Consider the following 18,684-nt stretch of genomic DNA (forward strand, 5'->3'; position numbering starts at 1 on the left):
GAAAAGAAAGAGAAGAAGGACAAGATGGTCTTCAAGAAGAAGGGTGGTTCATATGTAGTCACTTGGGATAGTGATGCTTCCTCAAGTGATGATGATGATGATAGTGATGATAACAAGACCACCAAGAAGAAGGTTCTTGCAAGCATTGCTATCAATGAGAAGCCTTCTCTCTTCGAATCTTCATCATGCTTCATGGCTAAGGCCACTAAGGTATAATCTTGTGATGATGAAAGTGATGAAGAACATGATGATGAAAATTAACATGAATGAAAATGATAGTGATAGTGATGATGATGAGCCTACCAAAGATGAATTGTTTGACATGCTAGAAGATGCTAAAGAACATTTTGACATTAAGAGAAGAGAATGCAAGAGCTTGAATAAGGAGGTAAAAGCCCTTAAGCAAGCCCTTGATGAGCTCAAAGCAACTCATGAGAGGCTAGAGGAAGCCCATGAGAAACTAGGCAAGGCTCACAAGAAGCTTGAAAAAGCTCATTCTTCTTTGCTTAATGAGCAAAATAAAAAGAAGCATGTTGAAACTTACAATATAGGCTTAACTTGTGATATAATTGATGAATCATTATCTATGCCTATCATTGTTGCTCCCACTAACCCTTCTTGTAGTACTTCCACCTCCACCTCATCTAATAGTGACGGTCTCACTTATGATGCCTCACTAGTGGTTGAAAATGAGAACATCAAGAAGGAGGTCAACAAGCTCACTCACACCTTAGCTAAGGCTTATGGTGGTGAGGACCGCTTTCTTATGTGCTTGGGTAGCCAAAGAGCTTCTCTCTACAAAGAGGGATTGGGCTACACCCCCAAGAAAGACAATGCGGCCTTTGCTCCTCACAAGACTAGTTTTGTGAAGAACAATGGTCGGTTTTGCACTAGTTGCAAGCAAGTTAGTCATGTAGAGCAAAAATGCATGAATAAGAAATCACAAGCTAATGTATCCTTCATAAAACTTGATTCATGCTATATGCTTACTAAGGGTACAAATGGTGTGAAGGCTAAGTTCATTGGTAAACCATGGATGGGCTCAAAGAAGAAAGTCATTTGGGTACCAAAGAGCTTAGTGACTAGCCTTCAAGGACCCAAACAAGTTTGGGTACCTAAAAAAGAATTGATCTTCTTTTGTAGGTCAATTACAAAGTCGTAGGAAGACATTGGGTTCTTGATAGTGGGTGCACTCAATACATGACTGGTGATGCAAGAATGTTCAGCTCAATCAACACCAATGGCAATGATGGTTATGATAGTATTACATTTGGTGATAATGGCAAAGGCAAGGTCAAAGGACTTGGTAAGATTGCAATATCCAATGACATGAGCATATCCAATGTGTTGCTAGTAGAGAGCTTGAACTTCAATTTACTATCCGTGGCTCAATTATGTGATCTTGGATTCAAATGCATATTTGGGGTAGATGATGTAGAGATCATAAGTATAGATGGTCTAACTTGATCTTCAAAGACTTTAGATATGAGAATCTATACTTGGTTGATTTCAATGCTAGTGAAGCTAGATTATCTACATGCTTGTTCACTAAGTCTAGCATGGGTTGGTTATGGCATAGAAGGCTTGGTCATGTTGGAATGAAACAATTGAATAGATTGGTTAAGCATGACTTAGTTAAAGGCTTGAAAGATGTTGTGTTTGAAAATGATAAGCTTTGTAGCTCTTGTCAAGCCAAAAAACAAGTTGGAAACACCCATCCCAAGAAAAGCATGATGAGCACTAGTAAAGCATTTGAGTTATTGCACATGGATTTATTTGGGCCAACATAATACACTAGCGTCGGTGGTAACAAATATGGATTTGTGATAATAGATGATTACACTAGATACACATGGGTATTCTTTCTAGTGGACAAAAGTGATGTATTTACAACATTCAAATCATTTGTCAAGGGCATTCATAATGAGTTTAAAACAACCATCAAGAGAGTTAGAAGTGACAATGGTAGTGAGTTCAAGAACACTAGAATTGATGAGTTGTGTGATGAGTTTGGAATTAGACATCAATTCTCGGCCAAGTACACTTCACAATCAAATGGCCTTGTTGAGAGGAAGAATAGAACACTTATTGATATGGCAAGGTCTATACTTAGTGAGTACAATGTGAGTCAATCTTTTTGGGCCGAAGCTATCAACATGGCTTGCTATTGTAGCAACCGCCTCTATTGTCATCGATTGAAAGAGAAGACACCATATGAGCTCTTGAATGGTAGAAAGCCCAACATTGCATATTTTTTGGTTTTTGGTTGCAAATGCTATATCTTAAAGAAAGGCACTAGATTGGGCAAGTTTGACAAAAAATGTGATGAAGGATTCCTACTTGGATATTCCACTACAAGCAAAGCATATAGAGTTTGGAATTTGGATAGTGGTACTCTTGAGAAAGTTTATGATGTTGAATTTGATGAAACCAAGGGTTCACAAGTAGAGAATGAGAACTTAGAAGATGTTAGAGGCATTCAACTTTTAAATGCCATGAAGAACATGGATATTGGTGAATTGAGGCCTAGGCAAGCAACATGGATTCAATTGAATTTCAATTCATACCTTTGTGAAAGGGTTGTCATCAATTACCAAAAAGGGGAAGATTGAAAGCTCTAGTTTGGTTTTGGTAAATTGATGAAACCCTAAGTGCTAACCTAGTTTATCAAGTAATCATGAGATAGGTAGCACACTCCAAGTGGTGAAGCAAATGAAGATCATAGCATGATGATGATGATGCCATGATGATGATCAAGTGCTTGGACTTGGAAAGAAGAAAAAGAAAAACAAAAAGCTCAAGGCAAAGGTATAAACCATATGAGCTATTTTGTTTTGGTGATCAAGACACTTAGAGAGTGTGATCACATTTAGGTTTGATAGCCGTACTATTAAGAGGGGTGAAACTCGTATCGAAATGCGGTTGTCAAAGTGCCACTAGATGCTCTAACTCATTGCATATGCATTTAGGATCTAGTGGAATGCTAACACCCCTGAAAATATTTGTGAAAATATGCTAACACATGTGCACAAGGTGATACACTTGGTGGTTGACACATTTGAGCAAAGGTGAAGAAGTTAGAGGTGAAAAGGAGTTAGTCTTGCTGGTCACTAAGTGACCGGACGCTGGTCTCAGAGGGACCGGTGCGTCTGGTCAAGTGTGGCAGTGAAAACGCCAGTGTCGGTCTCTGACCGGACGCTGGGTCTTGGACTGACCGGACGCTAAGGTCTAGGGTCCGGTCCTGTTGTCGGGCAGCGCAGAGAAAAGTCACTGAGTGACCGGACGCTAGCAGGGTCCGGTCAAGCTTGACCGGACGTGTCCGGTCGAAGAAAATCATTTCTAGAACCTTACTAGAAACGACCGGACGCTGGAGACTGAGCGTTCGGTCAGTTTTGTGCGCTGCGTCCGGTCAACAGATGACCATTGAAATCTGACGAACTGTATTTGAAGCAGGGGACACATGGCGTGAATCACGTGACCGGACGCTGAGGGCCAACGTCTGGTCGATCGGACCGGAGCGTCCGGTCACCCCGCGTTGTGCCCAGTAAAAGGGTACAACGGCTCTATTTCGTGGGGGCTTCTATTTAAGCCCTCTGGCCGGTTGAAGCTCACACCTTTGGCCATTTTCATTGACATAGCAACCTTGAGAGCTTAGCCAAAGCCCTCCCACTCATCTCCATCATTGATTCATCATCTTTGTGAGATTGGGAGAGAATCTAAGTGCATTGCTTGAGTGATTGCATCTAGAGGTACTTGGTGTTCGTGTTTCACTGCAGGATTCGCTTGTTACTCTTAGTGGTTGCCGCCACCTAGATGGCTTGGAGCAGCGAGGATCGTCGAGCGGATGGTGGTGATTGTCTCTGGCTTCGATCATGATGATTGTGAGGGGTTCTTGACCTTTCCCCGGTGGAGAGCCAAAAGATACTCTAGTGGATTGCTCATGGCTTGTGTGATCCTCATCTTGTGTTGGTTGTGCGGCACCCTATTGAGGGTTTGGCGTGTGAAGCCAATTAGCGCGTGAACCTCCAAGTGAGTGAATCACCACAACGAGGACTAGCTTGCCGACAAGCAAGTGAACCTCGGTAAAAATCATTGTGTTCATCATTGATTCCGAGGTGATTGGTCTTCATTGTTATTCATCCTTGTGATTGATTGATTGCTTCATCTACACGGCGGTATAACCTTATTGATCTCTCTCTTTACATTACCGCAAACTAGTTGTCAAGCTCTTTAGTGTAGCTAGTTGTGAGCGCTTGCTTGCTTGGTTGGTGTGGCTCTTTAGTTAGCCTTTGAGAGCACACTAACATAGGGTAGTGTCATAGCTATTATGTGAATAGATACTATCTAAACTAGAATTATGGTAGGTGGCTTGCATTTTGAGTAGGCTAGCGCAACACTTGCTTCGCCTCATAATTGTCTAACCATTTTGTTAAGTGTTGTTGTAGAAATTTTTATTAGGCTATTCACCCCCCTCTAGCCATTAGGACCTTTCAGAGGGGTCGAGCAGGACACCCAGTGACCTCACTCCTACAGCTAGAGTGCTTGATGCTATCATGAGGAGGACCCTGCTTCCAAGGATGTGATATCGCTAGGGGTTGATTCGCATTCAGTTATGGCTACTGAACGCTCTGATGCAGCAGACTGTATTTGATATCTGGGATCTCTTACTATCAGAGATGGAGGATACTATTGTAGAGGGGTTCAGAGGTCACCGACAGTTGCCCTATGCTCACTAGATTACATTCTTGATTCATAGAGCAGTTACAGTGAGGCCACCTGAGATGCTGGCTGAGTATTCTGGTGCTACTACAGAGTTTCCTTCTTATAACATGACCTAGATGCTCCGTCACACCAGGCTGAGTGCACCTAGCCAGTCACATCGCCGCCCAGAGGTGCCTGAGACTACAGCCTAGTAGGATGAGACCATCAGGGGTATAGCAGCTATAGAGGAGGAGCAGTTAGATGCTCAGCAGGAGGGAATGGTCGAGAGTGACCCCAGTGACAGCTCAGATGATGACTACCAGGATATCCCTCAGATGCCTCCACGACGTCATGACCATGAGGCCGGTAGCTCTAGTTTAGCTCCACCTGCACCACAGATAGACCCCGCTCTACTTGCTATACTTGAGCGAATGAGGCAGGATTAGGCTCGCCAGGCCCAGGAGACCGCTGCTACATTTGCATAGTTTTAGACTAGGCAGGATGAGTTCCAGCGATAGCAGCAGGCTATACAGCAGCAGCAGCAGGCCATGCATTAGCAGCAACTCCTCATGCAGCAACAGTTATTTGGATTTATGCAGCATGTAGTTACTGCTATTGGGGCTCCACCGCCACAGCCTTCACCCCAGATCGGCCAACCTGCCACCACTTCTACGACTCCAACTTTACAGACCAGTGGGCTTCAGAGTCAGGGATAGCCAGCAGCATAGTTTCCTTCACCTACAGAGCAGGTGTCCCAGTGGTTTGGCTCGCCAGTGGTAGCCCTATAGTTCACACCTCTTTAGACGGGCTTCACACCGGCTCAGACTACCTCGCTGCTTGTGCCAGATACCACAGTTTCTAGGAGCCTTGGTGCTACCTTTAGTGAGTTGACAGGGCAGCCTACTCCGCCATATCTACATGTCCCTGGTCCTTCCACAGTTGCACCTATTACTGGGACTACAGAGACGCCCCCTTCCTTAGTTGCTTCATCAAAGCCGCCTGCCACAGTCATACCTGCAGAGCCACAGGCCGCACCAGTCCCTGATCTGACCCATGCCGCTTCAACGTTGCTTCCAGCTATAGAGGGTCATACAGCTTAGAGCTCAGGATCAGATTATGATAGCACACAGTTCCAGCTCGCTCCTTGCACCTCAGTGCCCGACTCGTCCGCTGCAGCCCCGCTGACCGACCCTTAGATTTTGGTGTTTGACGCCAAAGGGGGAGAAGGATCGAGTATGTTAGATTTAGGGGGAGCGATTCATTTAGGGGGAGCTTATCTATTATATTTGGTTTTTTATGTGTGATACACTATTATGCATTCATGTGTTTACTTTCATGCATCGAACTATATTTATGTGATAGTGATATCTACGTGATCGTGATATTTATGTGATATGTGACATGTGTGCTCTCTACTTTGAATTATTTATATGTCATATCACTTGTGTTATGCTCATTTGCTTTGCTTCCACGTCTTACTCCGATGCAAATGAGCTTTATTTCTTGTACTTATGCTTATTTCACATCTATTGAGTACATCATGCTGGCTTGGGTCATATAAGCTTGCCTAACTCTTTTGTTCTTATTATCAAAAGCTTATATGAACCAAGCATGTTGAAAACCTTATCTCTTTCACATACTCGAGGTGGTATTGTCATCAATCACAAAAAGGGAGAGATTGAAAGCATCTAGGTCCCTAGTTGGGTTTTGGTGATTAATGACAATATGAGATTACCGTGACTAACATGTGTTTTGCATATGCAATTAAGTTAGGTTATGGTAATGACAATTGATTGGGCAATCATGGTTGTCATGCCCCTATGATGAAAATCATTTCGGTTTTCAAAGGATGGACAATAAGGTTAAGGATGGACTAGTTCTAAGTGTCGTTTAGAGTTGAAGAGACACTTAGAATAGTTTAGGACTTTGTTTTTCCTTTGGTCGTACTATTAAGTGGGTATGGACGGGTAGCTTGACCTAGGTAAGTCTAATGGGTTAGGTGTGGTGCACACTTGTCAAATCTAGCACTAGATAGCTCCTAAAAAGCCCTTAGATCAATTGGAGCGAACTTCATTCACATATGATTGCGAGTTGAAAGTGAATGGAAGGTCAAATGCTGGTCGAATGCTAGTTCCGGTGTGACCGGACGCTGGCACGGAGTCCGGTCAGTTCATTTGATCAAGGTAAAGTCATTTGGATGCGACCGGACGCTGAAAGGTGAGTGACCGGACACTGGGTGCTAGAGTCCGGTCAACTCCAATAAGGTTCTAGAGAGGGAGAATCCTGATCGGACGCGTCCGGTCAGTGCTGTCTGGACGCTGGTCAGGTTCTGGCTACTGACCGGACGCTGAGCAGCAAAGTGACCGGACGCTGGGTGCCAGAGTCTGGTCAACATCAGTAAGGTTCCAGAGGGCAATTTTTGTGACCGGACGCTGGCCAGTGTTAGGTCACAACTTAAACTACTGAGTGGCGGGTGAACTGATTGGAGCGTCCGGTCACCCCGTAGAGGCACATAACGGTTCGTTTTGAATGAGGGGTTATAAATACTTCCTCTATTCACTCAAGGGATCACTTTTACTCATTTCAACAGCTGAGAAACACCCTTGAGAATGCCAAGAAGAGCAAGGTCCTAGTGAGGTGATTGAGATTTGAGAATCCAAGAGAGAGGCCTCATTAGTGAAAGCAAGAGTAGCAAAGTGTGTATCCACCCTTCTCATTAGGCTTGTCGTGGTCAAGTGAGAGTTCGTGCTTGTTACTTTTGGTGATCGTCATCACCTAGACGGCTTGGTGGTGATTGGGAGCTTGGTGATCATCCGGCGGAGCTTGTGGATGACCCAACTCAAGTTGTGAGCGGTTGTGGGTGATTAACCGCGATGGAGTGTCAAAGAATCAACCCGTAGAGAGCACTTGATCCTTGCGCGGATCAAGGGGGAGCTACACCCTTGCGCGGGTGCTCCAACGAGGACTAGTGGAGAGTGGCGACTCTCCGATACATCGGTAAAACATCGCCGCGTTCCTCCTTCTCTTTTTTACTTTAAGCATTTACTTTGAGCAATTCAATTCTTGTCTTTACATTCATAAAATTGTCATGCTAGAGTAGGATTGGAACATAGGTTGCTAAACTTTTATATGTTCGAACAATAGAAACACTTTATAGGTACAATGAGTGAAGTGGACTAACCGTAGGGTTTAATTATTGCAAAGAATTTTAGAATTAGGCCAATTCACTCTCTCTCTTGGACATCTTGATCCTTTCAAAGAGAAATGTCACTATTGTACTGTACGTATTTGAGAATGAGAACAGCTGCTGCACTGCACTGAGCCGAGCAGTGAGGATTGAGTGGGTGTTTGGTTCCTCCTCCTAAATTTTAGTCGTTGTCCCATCAAATATTTGGACATATGTATAGAGTATTAAATATGGACTAATTACGAAACTAATTGCACAGTTTGCGATTAATTTGCGAGACGAATCTTTTAAGCCTAAATAGGCCATGATTTGACAATGTGGTGCTACAGTAAATATATGCTAATGACAGATTAATTAGGCTTAAAAATTTCGTCTCGCGGACTAATGACGGATTATGTAATTTGTTTTTTTATTATTATCCAAACATCCCATGCGACACCCTCATTTGATAGCTCTTAAATTTTAATAACTGGATTCAAGCACCCTTAGCCTGATCAATTGCTCATCCATTCCAGCATTGTACTCTCTCAGCCTTTTCGAAACAGCCTTTGCCATTTCCTGTTTGTTGTGAACATGAGAATACTAGGCCTTGTTTACTTTGCAAATTTTTTGAACCTGATGAATAGTATCATTTTCGTTTTATTTGGCAAATATTGTCCAATCGTGGACCAACTAGGCTCAAAAGATTCATCTCGTGATTTCCAACTAAACTGTGTAATTAGTTATTTTTTTTACCTACATTTAATATTCCATACAAGCGGCTAAAAATTGATGTGATGGAGAGAGTGAAAAAACTTGAATTTGGATGGCATCTAAACAAGGCCCTAGTGCACTTCTTTTCAGCAACATTTATTTCTCCTTTAATTTACAGCAAACTCCGAAAGAAACCAAAAGCTGACATGAAACTTTTATTTAAGGAAGAAATTGAGTAGCTTCGTCAGGAACCCAGGCTTGCATTCGCTGATTTGCATGTTGCACCTGCAAGGGTTTATGATACTGGTGCATTTTCGTTTTCAGTGTTCGGGCTGCACTTTAATTGGCTTGTTTGGCGTATTTTTCAGTCATAACAGTATTTTTTTCTCAATTCCAGACTGAACAGTGTCCCCAGCATGAACAGTGTTTTTAAATCCCAGCCGAACACTGTCTGCAGAGGTGTTGCAAGAGCAGAGTGAAGGGAACCAGACAGTAAATGGGTGGATCTGCATGTTTCAGCTACTTCCTGTACTGATGTTGTTGCACTAGACAGCAACTGGATGTACTGTATTTGGGACACACAGCTCACTTCACTGGCAATTGGCAAGAGAGTCCAAGACTCATGGTACGGCCGCAAGGATCAAGATCCCAATGCTAGGTACTAGTACTGTACTGGTAGTAGTAGACTGGGATTATCTACTCCGTTTCTGTTGCATGATCTGCATCTGCATCTGTACGCAGTGACACATTGCTGGATGCAGGGCAGCCCATGTTTGGCTGACAGTTTTTCCCATGCCTGGAGGTACGGTACATGATGATGACCTACCTAAACCACCCTCTTAAACCAAATGACCTACCTGTTTGTCTGCACTGGAATAAAACTGTTCTTTCTGCAGCTCGTAATCAAGGACTCACTCGATGCAGATTCAGATTCCTACTACTCTTCCATCCAGGCTGCATTGAACGAACCATATGCAGGATGCAGCTGTTGCCTTCACCACCTCACATGATGTGCTGCCACTGAGGCATTCAGCACTCACTCACTCCTTGCATCCAATTCCAATGAGCCTTTTGTTTGTTTGTTTGCTTGAGTGCAAAATGGCAAAGGCTTTTGTTTGCAGTACAGAGAGACACCAGAGGCCACATCAGCATCAGTTACTCTGCACAGTTACCTGCACCTTCCCTGAAGAAAATGACGGGCGCAGGAAGCCTAGCGTTGCACCGAGGAGTAGGAATTCCAGTGAGAGGTCGTTGGACGTTGGCAGATGCTTATCGCCGTCAGCATCTCGTGGATCTCGAGACGTGAGAGGATGAGAAAAAAAGTCTCTCGGGCCTTGGGCGCGTTTAGTTGCCCCTAAAGTTGGCGTCGCCGGAAATCCTATGGCACTGTAGCGTAGTGTAGCATTTTGTTTGTATTTGATAATAATTGTCTAATCATTGACTAATTAGGCTTAAAACGTTCGTCTCGCAAAGTACAACCAAACTATGCAATTAGTTTTTGATTTCGTCAACATTTAGTACTCCATGCATATACCACAAGTTTGATGTGACGAGGAATATTCTTTTTGCATAGTGCCAAAGTTTGGATTTTGGGTAACTAAATAAGAGCCTTGTTTAGATTGCAAGTTTTTTCACTCTCTTCATCACATCAAATATTTGGACACATGCATGGAGTATTAAATGTAGATAAAAAAATACCCCCTCCATCTCAAATTGTAAGTCATTCCAAGAATCTTGAAGAGTCAAAGCTTCTTAAGTTTGACTAAAATTATAAAAAAAATTACAAAGATTTATGACATCAAATAGATATACTATAAAAATATAATTAACAAAGAATCTATTAGTACTTAGTTGGTATCATAAATGTTATTATCTTATTATATAAATTTGGTCAAACTTGAGATGCTTTGACTCTCCAAGATTCTTGGAATGACTTATAGTTTGGGATGGAGGGAGTAACTAATTATACAGTTTGATTGTAAATTACGAGACGAATCTTTTAAGCCTAGTTAGACCATGATTGAACAATAATTATCAAATACAAACGAAAATACTACAGTACCAAATACTGATTCCTAACCTCAATCTAAACGAGACCTCGTTTCCAATCCTGCTTCCTGAAGCCTGCAGGGAAGAAGCCGTAGCCCTAGTGCTGCTCTGGTCCAATATATAGACGACACCTACTACACGGCGTGCAGTGCAGCAGCCCAGCCAGCCTATAAAACTCTGAATCCTGGACCTGGATACAGTGGTAGTGTACGCCAAGAGTACAAGCAAGGACTTGACACTGCCGTATGGAAATGGTATTGCCAGATTCATCATCATCGTCAGAAAGTGCTTCCTTTCGCTGTAATTCTCCTAATTCTGATAAAGTTATCTTTTTTCCATCAAAATAACTGTTAAACACGCCGAAAAAATCCTGCTTTGCATCAGTTATACTGCATTTCTTTCTAGTGTGAATGTGGTCCATGGTGAGTGAAGTGGAATCTAGGCCGCGTTTAGTTGGTGGCCAAAGTTGGCGCCGCCGGAAGAGAGGTAACTGTAGCGTTACTGTAGCGTTTTGTTTTTATTTAGTAATAATTGTCCAATCGTTGACTAATTAGGCTCAAAACGTTCGTCTCGCAAAGTACAACCAAACTGTGCAATTAGTTTTTGATTCCGTCAACATTTAGTACTCCGTACATGTACCGTAAGTTTGATGTGACCGGAAATCTTCTTTTTGCATAGTGCCAAATTCTGGAATATGAGGGAACTAAACATGGCAAAATCTGCACAGTGCGGTTTTATGGCACATAAATTGCAGGAAGCACAGTGAATGATCAGTTTCGCCCACACACACGCCCACAAGCGCATTGATGGCCCCCCAGCATTGATGGCTGTCGCAGCAGCAGCATGCAGCAATAGTGTCCGTCTGCTGAGTGGCCAGCCTCCTCCATCTCCATTTGCTGCACTCATGGACTTTGGCTGATCCACGATGATGCAGAAAAGCAGCAGCAGCACGGCACTACTGCATCGGACCGAGCTGCTCCCCACCTGTCAGAGACGCCACCTAGACAGCGAAGCTGCCTTGAGATAGTGATGGTCCCAAACCCTGACAAGAGTGGCGAGCTGGTGACTTGGTGAGCCACTGCATGCATTTCGCTCATGCTCACTGGTCGCCTTCATTGAGATGCCTTTCTTTTACATGAAGAATGTGACGATAAAGTGTTCGAAGTCACCTTCACCTTTCTTACAGGAGCATAAGTGAAAAAAAAAACACTGGCGTTTATACTGGTCGCAAACGCAAAAGCTTCTCGTAGACTGCAGAAGCTCTCAACACTGACAGACTGACTGCGTGTCGTGAAAGGAAGACTCGACTCGACGACGACATCGACATGGCAGTGGCTTCTAAGTTCTAAAGTTGGGCCGCGTTTAGTTCCGCCGGATCGGCGCCGCCGAGTTCACTGTAGCTGCACTGTAGCTACAGTGACGTTTTGTTTTTATTTGGTAATAATTGTCCAATCGTTGACTAATTAGGCTCAAAACGTTCGTCTCGCAAAGTACAACCAAACTGTGCAATTAGTTTTTGATTTCGTCAACATTTAGTACTCCATGCATATACCGCAAGTTTGATGTGATGGGGAATCTTCTTTTTGCATAGTGCCAAATTCTGGAATTGGTGGGAACTAAACAAGGCCTTGCATCATGGCCTCTCAGTCTCAGCAGAGCCGGCCGCACGCCTGACGGGAGGTCAGAAGCCCAAGTGAAGTGCCCAACGAGTGCTCTCTGCTCTGGATCGGCATGCAGGTGCAGCCGTGCCCGTGCAGATGCAGTGCAATCATCGGGGCCAAAAGGACGGGGTACAGCGATCACCAAAAAAAAAAAATCAGAGATCCAGTGCAGGGAACGTCAAGCCGCTTGCAAGTTGCAGCAGCCAACGCAGCACGACAGCTTCGTCCAAAAAAAAAGTTTTATCTATATGTGAGCTGCACTGCATCCTCCTTAATCTCCGTAATGAACATCATGTCAGGACAGACCAGACATGGTTGACGCAAAGGGTTTCAGAAAAACTGCGTCCGGTGAAACGAAGCATGTTGCCCATGTTGCATTGTATAAACTCATCAGGGGATTATCAACGCGCAGCAACACATGTTTAAGGCCTACTTTAGTATGGACATTTCAACCAATTCAACCTAAAGGCATGTACATATCATCTCATTAGGTAGCCGAAGGAATGTGGTAAGAGCGTCACGCAGAGCAGCTACGCCCAGCCAGCAGCCACCCCTGATGCCGCCACCGCCATGGCATGCCGAACTAACAAGGAGGTCTCGGCATATGCCTCCAGAGGCAGGCAGGCTGCGTCAACAGGGGAAGAGGATTGGGGACCCGTCGCGGCGCAGCCAGTTCTCGGTGAGGTCCACCTTGCTCATCTTCTCCTCGCACCACAGCAGCTGCTCCTCGCTCAGCTTCCCCATCCGGAGCACCCGCGACACGACCTTGATGTCGATCAGGGCGAACAGCAGCTGGACCTCCTCCATTGTGCCTGGCCAGGTCTTGCTCTTCCACCCTTTCTTCTTCTTCAACAGCTCCTTCACCTTCGCCTCTTTCTGCAGGTTTTGAAGCAATTACCGTGATTCAAGGAAGAGTATATACAACACAAAAGTCAGCTTTGGCGTTGTTGTTACGCAATAGAGACATTTGCAAGGTATGCAGACTCAACAACCCCACGTCACTGGAATCAAATGCTAGGAAAGATGTGTCCTACTACTAGCTGTTTAGAAGGGACCATATGGACAGTACAGAAATGAAGAATCGTGTATAAACACATTATGAAAGAGAGATTCATTATCAGTTACCCCACAGGATAAGACTTACCTTATCGAGTGAAGATTGCACTTGTTGAATCGAGCTTCCAGTGTGGCCATGAGCACTCATAAGCGCACTACTCTTTCTCTTGTCCTTCTTCAGGAAAAGGCGGAAAGTTAGGATAGATTCCTCTAACAATTTGATGAGATCAGGTGCGGAAATCGCTGGTTCCATTTGATCTTCAGTGTTATCTTTCCTATCTGCGACTGAATTGAGAGAACAGAAATGATAAGCAGAATAGTATTATTAAACATTACTGAGTATGAATCATTCAGGTATGCAATACACACAACTGACCAAATATGTAACAGTAAAAACAGACAGTAGCATGCTATGAATTTAGAAAACTAGTAGTAAAAGAAAGGAAACTTACTCATACAAAAGAGTAACTAAGTGATTAGTGACAAAATGAAACAAAGAAACAACAGTGTTTACTGTGCTACTGCACTCAATAATCATTTCCTAACTGTAGAATAAAGTACAATCTAATGCATGATTCTGTATGGGATTATAAGTACCCGGTATTAAACATGTTGCAGCAGTAACTGGAAAGAACTCATCAGTAATGTAGTCAAGCATTGTGGCAGCAGAGACTCAACAAACCAGCTGTAGTTACTCACGAACTTCAGAAGCTATATCTGTACCAAATCTTACTGACAGTACAGGTGCTGACACCAAAAGAAAAAAAAAAGAAATTACCAACAATTATAGTTCAGGAAATTCTTGTGCATGGCATACTTATCCATATTACATGGCAGATAAAAAGCTCTAAAACAAACGTGTACCAATTTAGTTGTAGACTTATTGACCTTAGTTGTAGGAATAATGAAACAAGCAGCTCTTAGTTCCAAACATACATGCTCAAGTTACCATCTTTCTAAAAGGGATCGAATAATGGTACAAAACTAACCACTGCCAATATTTTCCCCACTGTTAGATGAACACGAAATAGAAAAGAATCCATATTCAACACAGTACATCACTGCTCAATGTTCATTAATATTGCCAATGTACAGCAGATTGAATTGGATTGTACCACGTGAAATATGTACAGATTATTCAGTAGCTAAACCTATTTATTGTAGTACTAGGCTAGTACAGGACATAAATTATGAAAAAACAAAGGTGTAATCTGCATTACACTTAACGCGTCGAAAAGAAAATGCCCCTCGTGTATAGGAAATATCAGGACAGCTATTTTTCCTCAGCGTCATGATTCTAAACCATTTCTACAAGACTGTACAGCATAGTTCTTAAGGCGTAAAGGCGAGGCATGACAATGTGCCACCGCCCAGACGCCTAGGCGCCCGCCTTAGACGCCTAGGCGCCCGCCTTAGACGCCTAGGCGAGCATTTTGCAAGGCGCTTGGGGGTCGCCTGGACGCCTAGGCGACGCCTAGGCGACGCCTTAAGAACTATGCTGTACAGGATTCAAAATCAATTTTTACACCATTATCAAACAGGTTGAACTTCTGGAACCATTTTTTCATGTAAAGAAACAAGATTAACTTAAGTGCCAAGAAAATAGGGACCATCGACATACCTAGCGAACAGTAAGCATTCAAGAGTTACAATCCATAGTATCTCGTAATGAAATAATCCAAGACTAAGAGAAACAGTTCTACGTAAAATTAATTGAAAAGCATTAGGCATTTGCTAAACGCCTGAAAACCTGCTGTCATTTTGATCTCGAGTGCACGGTTCACATCTTAGTTTGAATTTAAGTTAATAACATGACAACATAAGTCTATAGAACCAAAACCATGACAGCTCACAGGAACACATTTTGATGGTATAGGCTACATTTATGTTAAAAAATGCAGCAATATAACCCAAAGAATTTTACCTTGAAAAGTGGGGACCTGAAGCAACTTTGACAACAAGCTCCGAGACCGTGCATATATCTCAACCCGGGTACCATGCTCAAATGGCTCATTTTCAATGAATCTCTGCAACAGGACCTGGAATTGCTGGAAGGCTTGAGCAGCAGAGCTGTAGGTTGTAGGATTATCAGGTTGTGCTGCAACGATAAGGCTCAGGTGCACATAGGTGCAATGCAGAGCCTCCCAGCTTAATGAAACATGAGCAACATATGCAGTCTCAAGTGTCTGATAAGGATCATCTTCGCTTTGCTGTTGTTGAAGTTGTTCACAATCCTCCGGGAGCTCATCTTTTCTTTTGAATGAGAGGCTGCGGAGGGTAGACGCCAATTTTGATGCTGATCTTGGAGACTTTTTGGACATGTTCAGTGACTCTACAAAGGTTTTTCCGAACCATCAGATTTGCTAAAGTATGCAGAAGGGGTTATTTAAATATTTCAAAAATCATTGGCACTCTAGCAAACAGCAGCAAAATGACAATGTCAAATCCATTAAGCAATAGTAAACACCAAAGAAAAATTATACTGCTAGAGGGGTGACTGAATCCTGAAGGTAGTCAATAACATGTGCAGAAGAGAAACATTAAACAGAAAAAAATTGGCTGATTCAATGAGATACAAATACCACTTGAACTGCACTGGTACATGGGCACTGGAGTCAGCAAAAATTTTAGGATTCCAGTATCTGGGTAACGCTAAGCAGAAGATGACAACAGTGGTTGATTGTGTTTTTCTTGCTCTTTTGAGTGATGTGTCTGATGCTACGGTTTCATTTTAAAAGAAAGAAAATGGTTTCAGAAAGAATACTAGCGATAATTGTGAGCATACCAAATGAGGCATGCAACTACCACAGAACACTTGTATTCATTAAGCCTCTTTACAGGAGTAGGGACCATAGTTTAAAATGGTACAAGGCGCCATGTTGACCATAATCTATAACACTAGAATAGCAACAACTGGACCTTGATAACTAAGAAGCATCCAAGACAAACATAGCTAATTTTAGTAGCATCAGACTAGATACAGGCATAATCACAAGCACATACAAAAGACTCATGTACACACATCACATTACAACCAACTGCATGTGAGAAGCTAAAGCCAAGCATAAAGGAGAACATTCATAATTAGCTACATCTTTTACCTGGATCCTTCATGAGCTGCGCGATCATCTTATGAAACACCAGCATCCTCTCGCAGTACTTATCATACAGCGAATCGAACCCACATAGCGGGAAGCCGTCGCCGACACCCGACTCCAGCCACTCCCTGGGGCTGCCCCCTTCCTCCTCCCCACCATCCTCCTCGAGCTCACCGCACTCCTCCTCGGGGATGAGCACCATGAAGCTGTTCTTCCTGAGCTCCTTGAGCCTCCGCTTCACCTCATTCGTGATGAAATCGTCGTCATCCTCCTCCTCCTCCTCTTCTTCAACCACCCCATTGCCCACGCCCGCACCCTCCGCCTCGGCATTGTTCCCCTCCCGATTGTCCGGCTTCTGCTCCTCCAAGCCCCGAGGGGTCACATCCCCGGCGCTGGCGTCGTCGTCGGATTCCACTCCCTCTCCCCCACCCCCGGCACTCTTCTTCCCCTTCCCGAACTTCTTAATCTTGAAGAAATCCATCAGCACGGAGTTGCCCGGGGCTATGATAAACCCGGAATGCTCAGACAGACCCTCCCAAAAAGATCCCTCCTTTTTTCTTTCTTTTCGCCGATCCTTGATCCCAAAGTCGGCCGAGCAATTTTGTTTTCCTTTTCCTGCAAACAGCGCAGGAATCAGGGAGCAGACGGATAAAAGACAGGGAGGCAGCCGGAGGTGACTCCCCTGAAATGAACATCTAAAAGAAACCGTAAGAAATCGCGGACTCGCGCCGTGCTCGGCGGCCGAAATAATACCTCAGGAGAAGCCGACTACCCAGACGCCCGCCGCAGCTCGAATGCGGGATCAATCCAGCCCGACCCCCCGCCCCCTCAAGATCCGTCGAATCCGAGCCCGCCCAGGCTCGTCGTCCGCCGGGCGGAACTCCCTCCACGGGGGAAGCGCCGGTTCACGGCTGCGACGGCGAGGCGGCGGCGGCGACGAGCATCTCCCGTGGATCGTGAGGCCCCGCTCCCGGAGTGGTCGGCGCGGCGCTGCGCTGCTGGTTTCGTCGTCGGCGCCTGGAGACAGGGGGTTTTAGAACGGTCGGAGTCGGGTTCCGCTCCTGGGGCCTCGCCGACTCTGGCCCGTTCGCCTCGTCGGTGTGGCCGTGTGGGAGCTGGATGCTGGAACTGGAATCCAATCTTCTCAAATCTCAACCGCGGGCTCGAGGGTTTAAGCGGGGAGCGACTGCCGCTTTGGGCTGTGGGTAGCGGCGGTGATTGTGATTAGCGGGTGGTCAAAGATGGAAGCACAGAGAGCACGGGGAGTGTGGAGTGCATCGGAGACCGCGCGGAGAGTACGACGCCTGTCGCGGTCACAGGTCGCCCCACAGTGGGGCACGCTGCATGGGTGGCTCTGGGCTCTGGCTCGGGTATCCCAGCAGGGAAATTGGGCCGCATCGGAGGTAACGAGGCCCAGATAGACAAATAGAAGGGGCCAATGGAGGCTCGGTAAGCATCGGATGCCCCGCGGGCCGCGGCGACAACCGACAAGATTTCAGTTTTTTTATATGACGACGAAGGTTCAGTACTTCAGTCGAGCACGTGACACACGCCCATCACGGCATCACCGTACTGGTAAACAAGTTCCAATTTTCCTAATATAAGCTAGTACTCTCTTTATCCCAAAAATTGCAATTCTCACTTTCCAATATGTTAAATAAATTTAAATTTGATCAAATTTATACAAGTTTTTACTACTAGTTATTTATGATACAATATAAGTATCACTAGATTAACTATAAAATATATTTTTACAGTAAACCATTTTAGAAATATAAAAATCGATAATATTTTTCTATAAACTTAGTCAAACTTTAAAAATAACTTGTATCAAACCTACTGTTAGACCATTAGGCATTCATGGTCAATTTAATCTAAAAATAAAATATCAAAACATATATGTGTATGTGTACATCACTAACAAACGCTACAGCATGCAAATACGACATACTGATTGATACAGTAAGTACGCAAAGTACGGTAATAAGAGAGTTAAGAGTGTACCCAGCGGAGGGTCCCATGTCGAGGGCATCGGAGGCTCCATTAGCACCAGACATAGTGCGTTGCTCGAAGTCGTGGACAACAGTCGATGTAGGAAGGTGTTCGCAGTGCAGTCCCACGAACGGTCACCAGGAAGAAGACACCTTGCTGTTCCGCGAGCGATCACCAGGAAGAAGACGTCTACGACGTGGACGAGTAGTCACGGAATCGCTCCCTAAAAACCTAATCGCCGCACACC

The 18,684-nt window shown here is 44.3% G+C and overlaps 1 protein-coding gene across 1 annotated transcript; it reads right to left on the reverse strand.

Annotated features, from left to right (window-relative positions):
• Positions 1–12,661: 12,661 nt before the first annotated feature.
• LOC136472858 (uncharacterized) lies at positions 12,662–17,653 on the reverse strand. The gene is made up of 5 exons (XM_066470569.1): positions 17,199–17,653; positions 16,449–17,060; positions 15,272–15,679; positions 13,436–13,632; positions 12,662–13,167 (listed from the first exon to the last, which is right to left on the reverse strand). The coding sequence occupies exons 2-5, from the start codon at positions 16,924–16,926 to the stop codon at positions 12,922–12,924; spliced, it is 1,329 nt and encodes a 442-aa protein (XP_066326666.1). The 5' UTR covers positions 16,927–17,060; positions 17,199–17,653; the 3' UTR covers positions 12,662–12,921.
• Positions 17,654–18,684: the final 1,031 nt, after the last annotated feature.

This window comes from Miscanthus floridulus, chromosome 8 (assembly GCF_019320115.1).
Source record: "Miscanthus floridulus cultivar M001 chromosome 8, ASM1932011v1, whole genome shotgun sequence".
NCBI classification, from domain to species: domain Eukaryota; kingdom Viridiplantae; phylum Streptophyta; class Magnoliopsida; order Poales; family Poaceae; genus Miscanthus; species Miscanthus floridulus.

What these genes read in the sequence shown, in the direction of transcription:
- LOC136472858 (XM_066470569.1), bottom strand. Translation starts at nt 16,926, where the DNA reads ATGGATTTCTTCAAGATTAAGAAGTTCGGGAAGGGGAAGAAGAGTGCC. An exon ending in TCAGGTCCCCACTTTTCAAG is followed by an intron (nt 13,633 to 15,271) that starts GTAAAATTCTTT and finishes CTCTCAATTCAG; the next exon opens with TCGCAGATAGGAAAGATAAC. An exon ending in TGCAATCTTCACTCGATAAG is followed by an intron (nt 13,168 to 13,435) that starts GTAAGTCTTATC and finishes CAAAACCTGCAG; the next exon opens with AAAGAGGCGAAGGTGAAGGA.